This window comes from Arachis hypogaea, chromosome 12, assembly GCF_003086295.3.
Source record: "Arachis hypogaea cultivar Tifrunner chromosome 12, arahy.Tifrunner.gnm2.J5K5, whole genome shotgun sequence".
NCBI lineage: Eukaryota > Viridiplantae > Streptophyta > Magnoliopsida > Fabales > Fabaceae > Arachis > Arachis hypogaea.
Window position 1 is genome coordinate 117923795 of NC_092047.1, and position 9412 is coordinate 117933206.

At 37.1% G+C, this 9412-nt stretch overlaps 1 protein-coding gene and 1 long non-coding RNA gene across 2 annotated transcripts; both read right to left on the reverse strand.

Moving 5' to 3' along the window:
* Positions 1-1166: 1166 nt before the first annotated feature.
* LOC112728733 (putative disease resistance RPP13-like protein 1) lies at positions 1167-5617 on the reverse strand. Its single transcript, XM_029290959.2, has 3 exons — positions 1871-5617; positions 1581-1652; positions 1167-1476 (listed from the first exon to the last, which is right to left on the reverse strand). Coding segments are annotated over exons 1-2 (3630 nt in total). The 5' UTR covers positions 5500-5617; the 3' UTR covers positions 1167-1476; positions 1581-1651.
* A 211-nt stretch (positions 5618-5828) lies between these two features.
* Positions 5829-7182, reverse strand: LOC114924883 (uncharacterized). The gene is made up of 3 exons (XR_003812801.2): positions 7117-7182; positions 6856-6932; positions 5829-6117 (listed from the first exon to the last, which is right to left on the reverse strand). It is a non-coding gene; the product is annotated as an uncharacterized lncRNA (long non-coding RNA).
* Positions 7183-9412: the final 2230 nt, after the last annotated feature.

Genomic DNA, 9412 nt, shown 5'->3' on the forward strand with positions numbered 1-9412 from the left:
GTGTTTCTGAATACAATTTGCATCAAGATACAATGAGTTATTAATATATCAAACTTAAAGTTACAGATTTTTTGAAGTAGATGGAGTATATAATTATAATATTAAAATATAAATAGTAATGTAATTGTCTTTTTGCAGAGGCTTGATATTCTGAAGCAGAAAGACTAATGAATTATGATGTGTGTGTATTGTGTTTAAATAACAGCATGAATTTGTAGCATTTTTATGTGTGTGCTTTTTATTATCATATCTAGGTTTGGTGTTCTATTTATGAATTTTTGACTTTGTCAAGTAATGTATAATGTCTTCTTTGTTAGAAATAAAAATAAGATATTTGACTAATGCATATTACAATAACTGGTTTCTTATCCGTTGCTACTTTAGTTATACTTTCTGCATAATTAACAAAAACATTTTGAAAGTAAATTACAATATTACACAGAAATTTCTAATTAATTAATCTTACTATAATAGCATACATATCTTCTATATAATTAACAGAAACACTAAGAATTGAAATGGATTGAATATTTGCAATAAAAATCTTGTATTTTTACACAAAAAGCTAAGGTAATGTTTTGCTTTTTAATTTTTTTTTAATACTGATATGTTTATAATAAGTTGTTAATTGTTTATTGTTGTTTAGTTAAAGTGACATCATTTGGTAATTTCAAATCGACATTGTCAAGCAAAGACTTCTAGGGCTTGTTTGGGTGAGCTTTTAAGAAAAGATCTTTTTTCGAGTTATCTTTTTTTTAAAAGATCTTATAAAGAAGTAAAAGTAATTTTATGTTTGGATATCTCATGTAAAAAGGTCTTTTTATCAATCAATTATGTTTGGGTATAATAATATAAAAGTACTTTTTTGTTTATTTATTATATGAAAAACATCTTTTTTTAAGAAAAAAAGATTTTTTAAAAAAAGATGTAAATTACAGCTTCTCAAAAAAGATCTTTTTTTTATTTTACTAGTACTTTTACTTTTACTATTAGAAATTTGCCAAACACGTTAAAAAATAAAAAAAGATATTTTTTATTGAAAAAAGATTTTTTCTAGTTTCATGAAATACTAACAAAAGAATATGGAAAAACAATGTTACTAATTAGAGGCAATTCTTTGTCACCAATACACAATAAAACAGAGAAAAAGGGGGGCAAAAATCATAGATCAGAAAGGCTCAATGGTGCAACACAATTAATCACACTCCTCCAATACATAAACGCCAAGGTAAGTCACCAATATAACTGACATGATACATCTAAAGAAAATTTCAAAAATCCCAAAAAGTAAATATATGTCTGCAAAAGGAGCATGACCATGAGGTTTGTAGAAAGTAGAAACCAAACCAAAAGTCTCAATCTTCAAAAGGTTCCAAAAGAAAATAAAGAAGCTAAGGAATTAAATTTTCCAATGCAATGGTCACGTTGCTCAATTGTGGCCATGATTATGGGTCTCCCTTGTTGCTCAGTTGCTTTCTGCATGAAAGTTTCAGTCTCACGTGTTACCACGACATATAAGTTATCATATTTTTTGAGTAATCAATGTTATTGGAACATTGTAAAGTATATAAAAATCTTACTGTTACTGTCTTATTTCTCAGAAATCAGCCCTGTGTATTGCAATGATTGAAATTGTTGGGTGGATGGATAATCTGTATAAGGTACAAGTGTTAAGTAAGGAAAGGTATAGCACATGTATAAGAATGATTAAAAATGAAGAATAAGAATATTGTAGAGAGAATGAAGAATGAAAACTCGTGAGTCACTGTATATGCAGAGTATAAAATATAAATGATGATGAATAACATAAATATATATTGAGGGAATAAGAATAATGTTGTGTGCGTATCTGTTGTAGTTGTTGGATTACCAAATCCATCTGCCATCAACTTGAATGGCGGGGATGTGGGAGATTTTGGGCCAAAGCTGTGGATCCTTCTTCTGACATTGTTTGACCAGCAAAGGGCTGCCATAGATGCTGAGTTGTATTAAAGAGGCAGGCAGCTTATCTCCCTCGATATAATCCAACTTGTCACAATACAGAATAGTTAGTTTCTGGAGGGAGGTGAGGTGGGCAAGTCCCTTGCATTCCAATGTCTCCACACTTTCAATGCGATCCAGTGTGAGAGACTCAAGGGAGGCAGGCAACCAACCTTCTTTTGGCAGGGACTTCACACACTCGCCGTATTGACCATCAATGTTAAGATGAGTAAGCCCATGAAATTGCGAATTCATGAATGCTGCAGAGCTCACCAGTTCCTCGCTGTAGCTGATTTCAAGAGATCTCAGGCTATGGTGTGAATCCCCATCCCCTGTAGGAGACAAATCAACAACCTCTGTGCAACCCAGTAATGTGAGATGCTGTAGCTGAGGTGCTGCCATCCATAGCGTTGACACAGATTTCAAACTCCGACAAAAGAAGATATATAAAGAAAGGAGACAAGAAAGAGAGCGTGACACCACAAGAGACTCCATCTTTTCGCAACCGGTGATACGAACACTCACGAGATTCGGAAAGGCATCCAATAACGAGAAGGATGTATGTGAATCACAGCTGTTCTGTATTGATAGTTTCTGCAGCGAGTGATGTTGCCCATCCATTTCGAATTCTAATTCTCCACAACTCTCGATCGACAAGTCTTGTAGTGATGGGGGAATAGCACTCATTGGAAACAATATTTGGGAGGAACAATCTGAGATGCATAAAGAAGTGAGGCAAGTCAGTTGCATGTGCGTAATGGCCTCCACCACAGACCCCACTAGATTCTTTCCCGAAATTGAAAGAGTGGTAATCGCAGGAGCCCTTGGAACACAACAACTCAGCTCATCGCAATTCTGAATCTGAAGTGATTGCAAAGATGGAAGTTGATTTGGCAAATCTCCTCTCAACATCGGACAGAAACCTATGGTAAGCTCCCTAAGTCGAGGAAATGCATTCAACTCCATTGAATGCCACTCCTTCCAGCAAGGCATTGACCAAAACGAAAGAATTTCGAGCTTTGGAAATGGAGTCTCCAAACAAGATTCATCGTTCTGGTAAAAGTAAAACTCAGCACCCACAGTTGCCAGACTTGCAAAATCTGAAATTGATAGGTGCTTCAAAGAGGGCAACTGTCCAAGTGAAGGAAGCATACAGCAACTCCAGCAACCATCCAGTGTTATTGTGGTGATGTTGTGGTAGGAAGAATGTCCCACCCAATCTGGAAATCTTGTACCCCTGTAACCATAAATATATAACTCTTTCAAATTAGCGTGAGGTCGTAACTTGTCAAGTATATCTCTTTCCATTTCGGAATCAACTGTATTCTCGTCTTTATTCCACGACCAACGTAACGTCATAGAATCAATGCCATCCTTATCAAACATTCTTGCCATCGAAGCTTCATTGCTGTTGACCACATTCTCCAACTTGTCAATGGAAATAGATTGGTGTAGATCTACAAGTGCTCCCAATTCTTTAATCTTGTTTTCTTCATGCTTTCCAACAATATAATCACTTAAAAATTGCAAACTTTTTAATTTGCTCAAGCCTTTTGTCATCTCATGCAACTGAGTCCCTCTAATATCAAGATGGCGCAAATTTACAAGGTCTTTCATGCCAACAGGTAGCATTTTCAGATTTCTACAGCCAAACAACTTCAAGGTCTGCAAGTTGTATAGGTTACCCATTGACTCCGGCAATGCCACAATGTCAGTCCAAGAGAGATCCAAGTAACGCAGATGAATCAACTCCCCTATTGAATCAGACACTGACTCAAGAGGAAACCATTTGAACGACAATGCTCTCAGGTACTTCAACTGTGACAACATGATACAAGGTGCATTTTCCATATTGAATGGAATCCGCTTGTTCAAATTGATTTCAAGAAATGTCCTTGTATGTTTTACTCTATCACAAACTCCCAAAAGATTTGACATTGGACAATTGCCTTTGGCGTTATGTGACAAATGACGAGCTTTAATATCAACCTCAACTGCATTCAGAAGCTCTTCAGCTCTGAAATAAAACACTCCAGCACATGTCATTGCTAAATCATGAACAAGATCATGCATCACAAATTTATTTTCCTCGATACTATGAGGTTGCAAAAATGATCTCGCAATTAATTCATCAAAATATTCACCACCAACTTCTTCTATAGTCTTTTTTTCTACTGGTTGCAAAAAATTCTCTGCCTTCCATAACAGCATCAATTCATCCTTGCTAAATTCATAGTCCTTGGGATACAAGGAACAATAAACAAAGCACTGCTTCAAATATGAAGGAAGAAAGTAATAACTTATCATTAACGCTGGAAGAACATTTATTCTGTCATTGGAGAGTTCCCAGATTTCACTCTTCAATAAAAGATTCCAATATCTGATATCAGAATTTCCACGCAATATGCCTCCAAGGGCTAGAGCTGCCAAGGGCAATCCATCACACTTCTTTACGATATCTCTGCCGATTTTTTCCAGGGTTGGATTATCCACGGAAACAGTTGACAGACGTGCATGCTTTGTAAACACCAACCAACAATCTTCATCGGACAATGATCTTAGTTCATGAGGTGAAACAGTCTGCACTAAAGAAGCCACATTTTTGTTTCTAGTAGTTATGAGAATTTTACTTCCCTTAACCCCTTTTTGAAAAGGTTTTAGAAGCTTATCCCAATCACTATAATTTTCATTCCATACGTCGTCCAAGACAATGAAGAACTTTTGCCTCGACAACTTTTCCTTTAAATCAAGCTGAAGTAAATTCAAATCTGTCAAGTTACAAGAACTTGAAGTTATTGCCTCGATTACAGTCTTGGTGACCTTGACAACATCAAATTCTTCTGACACACAAACCCAACCTCGAAAATCAAAATTGTCCTTCACTTTGTCATCGTGGTAAAGCAATTGGGCCAAGGTAGTCTTTCCTATTCCGCCCATGCCCACAATGGGAATGACAGATAAATCACCATCAGCAGCATCATCATCATCCAACAACAGTTTCAGTATGGCCTCCTTGTCTTCTTTCCTGCCACATATCTCCGATGGTTCAACAAGACATGTGGATGGAATTCTCCATGACATGTCCACCTTGGCACTCTCCTTCAGACGAAGATAATTTTTGCGTCTTACAACAGACTCTAGTGTGCCAACTATTTTTTCCATGTCACCAGTATCTTCAATAGGTGAATCAACGGCACGAGACCAGTAAGAAGAGTTACCTGGATCCTTTTGAGTGGCAGCAATAGCGGCTTTAGTGGAGAGTTCGTCGAGCAAGTCATCAGCCATATAGAGAGCATCTTGAAGATCAACAAGCCACTTCTTCACTTTCTTGTCACTGAACTGCTTCAGCTCAGCATCATCAAGAACAGGTCCAACATCATACAGACAATTCTGCAACCTAACAAGCAAGTTGTTCCTTTCGAGGAAAGAGTCGTCTTCTTCAAGTATTGAAGTCAGGTTGTCCAAAACAGCATCAACAAAGGGGGAGAGGTAAGCTCCACCATAAAGTTTTTCAGCCATGGTTGAATCTCAAGTGAAGCAGATCAGATGGGATCAGAACCAAGAAAGAAAGTCAATGGATGAGGGAAGTGTTTGCTTTGTGTGGTAGGTGAAGTTGATTTGTCGAGGTTTATGGTCTTCCGATGTCATGACCCGAATCAAGCCATGACTGGCGCTCAAGGGACAAGTCCCTCAGCAAGCCAAACGACCAAATTTTCAGAAAAACGGACAGAATCTCCTCTGTTTCTAGGACCTTACCAACATAAATGTTAACTCCCTGTATTAATAATAAACCTCCATTTCCAAGACAACAACAATAATATACTCCAAATTATATCCACAACCAAATATATCCAAAATACGCATCATATATATATTGAGTTGATAACTAGAGTATATAGTTAAAACCATAAGTCCTACATAACCAAATCATAATCACTACCTAAACAGTTCAAGGTTCAAAATAACATAACCCACACGAGGATCCTGCCTGTGACATATGGAGCATTGACATAATCTAGATTTTGAGCAAAGGTTCCATTACATAATTACTTAGCCCTTGGAAAGAAGAAGGGCTCACCAAAATGACTAAGATCTACTGAGGGGCAGGTGGAATGGAACCTGGAATGACTCCTGTATCTGAAAAACATGAGAATATAATAGGGTGAGTTTTGCAACTCAGTGAGCAACATTACATCTATAAGCCACACGAGACAATACAGAGTTTACCTTGAAAATTATATTTCATTTCAGAGATGAGAAATTCATATTAATTAATTATACAAACATTAGATAAATAGTTAAGCGGATGAACTGAAATGGGAGTTCTCATTCCAGAAGTCAAATCAAATCAAATATTACACACTTAGGGCGGCTCCACCTCTAAGGGTAGCCCTTTCCTCTAGTGTGCCCGTACGGTATAACAGATCCAACGTGTGGCCTACACGTTAGGCTAGCAACGCCCCTGCTAGCTGAGGTCTGAGCCAGATGCATCTAGGTTAACGTCATAACCGCCGTTAACTACGGTTTTCTAGTCAGAGTCTCCCAAACCAATCCAAACCAAATCACTTATTAAAATCTCTAGTGCTTATAACATGCTACTAAATTCCATAGCAAATCAATATATATAGGATTGCATACTAAAATTTAGTTAAAATTTACATAAGGTCAAATAAGAAAACATTTATACTTTACAAAATATATAAATATCGTCTCGTGTGTATTTTTATAAAATTGTAAGTTTCACAAATCGATATTTATTTTCAAAAAATTCAGAAATCACAATAATAAAATATTTTCAAACTCCAAAATTAATGATTCAACATAGATATTGATAATAATATATTTAAAACAATTATAGATATAATATCCACTCACAACTTGATTCAAAAGAACCGGAAGCAACTCTGAGCGCGTCAACGAGCTACCAAATGATGTCCAATAATTCTACAACTCTAGAAATATGACAATAATGACATTTGTGAGCTACTAATATTGTCAATTAACATAATCTTACTCACCTTGACAAAAGCCCCAAATTTTCTAACCCTAATAACCCTAATTCGGATTTATACATACCCATAAATATATAGATGACAAAAATTGGGAATATGGCTAATTATTGAGTCAAAGAGTTACCTTGAAGCCTCAATAATAATTGGAACTCAAAGTTGAATGCTTCCTTCACTCATTAGTATGAGCTTCTTGATTTGGGGTTGTGAAAAATAAAAATTTACTTTAGATATAGATGATATATTAAAATAGAGATAAAATAAAAGGGTAAAATTAAATCTGGTGTGTTGTGGTTGGGTGAAGATTTTGAAATGAAGAAGATGGAATGGAAGAGGAGATGAAGGAAAAGAGAGGGTTTGGTTTTGATTTGTATGAAGGAAATGAAAATAAAAGAGAGAGGGAGGGATCAAGGAAGGCTCGAGAGAATAAGGAGGGGGAAGGGGTTTAAGTGGGGGCATGTGCCACCCACGTGACTATGCACTTCTGTTTCCTTTTTTTTTTTTTTTTTTTTTCGTGGGTATAACATTCTCTCCCCCTTAAAAAAATTCGGTCCCCGAATTTTGAACTTATATACTACGATAGATGTAATTATTACCTTCAGACTCAAATAAATATGGATATTTGTCGCGCATGGTATCCTCCACTTCCCAAGTTGCTTCTTCTACCGAATGATTCTTCCAAACGACTTTCACAGATGCTATCTCTTTAGAACGTAGTTTCTTTACTTGGCGATCAACTATAGCCACTGGTTCCTCTTCAAATGATAAGTCCTCCTGTAGCTCTATGGCTTGTGGTGCAAGCACATGAGATGGGTCGGGAAGGTATTTGCGCAACATTGATACATGAAAGACTGGATGAATCATAGACAACTCAGGCGGCAATGCCAAGCGGTAAGCAACTGCACCTATTCTGTCCAGTATCTCAAATGGACCAATGTATCGAGGACTAAGCTTGCCTCTTTTCCCAAACCTTATCACTCCCTTCATAGGCGACACTTTCAGAAATACCTGATCACCCACTGAAAACTCTAAGTTACGCCTTCTGTTATCAACATAAGCCTTCTGCCTACTCTGAGCTGCTAATAAACGTTCTCTTATTATGCGAACCTTCTCAACCGCATCTTGTACCAAATTTGGCCCCAAAAGCTTAACCTCACCAACCTCAAACCACTCAATAGGTGACCTGCATCTTCTCCCATAAAGAGCCTCAAATGGTGCCATTTGAATGCTGGCTTGATAACTATTATTATAAGAGAACTCGATCAAAGGTAGATAGCTGTCCCAATTCCCACCAAAATCTAGAACACAACACCTTAACATGTCTTCCAATATCTGGATCGTCCTCTCTGATTGCCCATCGGTTTGAGGGTGAAAAGCTGTGCTAAGATCTAGACGAGTTCCTAACGCTTTTTGAAAAGATTTCCAAAAATGAGAGGTGAACTGGGGCCCGCGATCTGAAATAATGGACACTGGAATTCCATGTAGCTTAACTATCTCATCAACATAAAGTTGAGCATACCGAGCTGCACTGAAAGTTGTTTTCACCGGAAGAAAGTGAGCTGACTTCGTCATTCTATCCACGATTACCCAAATTGAATCAAAACCTTTAAAACTACGAGGTAAACCTGTTACAAAATCCATTGTAATCCTTTCCCACTTCCATTCAGGTATCTCAATCTGTTGTAATAACCCAGCAGGTCTTTGATGTTCAGCTTTAACTTGTTGGCAAGTTAAGCAATGAGAAATAAAAACTCCTATGTCTTTCTTCATGCCTTCCCACCAAAACAATTGTTTCAAATCTTGATACATCTTATTGGAGCCTGGATGAACGGTATACTTAGAATTGTGAGCCTCCTCCAAAATAGCTTTCTTCAAGTCGGGGTTATCTGGCACACATAAGCGTTGACCACAACGCAAAACATCTTGATCAAGAGAAAAGTCTGAGTTTCTCCCATTGCGAACATCTTCCATAAGCTTTCTTAGTTTCGGATCATCACTTTGTGCAACCTTGATCTGTTCTATCAGGGAAGATTGGGTTCGAACATGTGCTAAGAAAACTCCTGATTCTCCAAGATCAAATTGAATTCCACTGGCCTCCAATTGATGGACTTCTTCAACAATTGGTCTCCTTTCAAGAGTGATATGGGCCAAGCTACCCATAGATTTCCTACTGAGAGCATCTGCTACAACATTTGCCTTTCCAGGATGATACAAAATGGTACAATCATAATCTTTCAGCAACTCCATCCATCTCCGTTGCCTTAAATTTAAATCCTTTTGTTGGAATATATACTTCAAACTCTTGTGATCCGTATAGATCTCACAGGTCTCACCATAAAGGTAGTGTCTCCAAATCTTTAAAGCAAAGACGACCGCTGCCATCTCCAGGTCATGAGTTGGATAATTCTGCTCATGCTTCTTGA

Excerpts from the sequence above, each read along its gene's own strand:
- LOC112728733 (XM_029290959.2), bottom strand. The coding sequence starts at position 5,499 with ATGGCTGAAAAACTTTATGGTGGAGCTTACCTCTCCCCCTTTGTTGAT.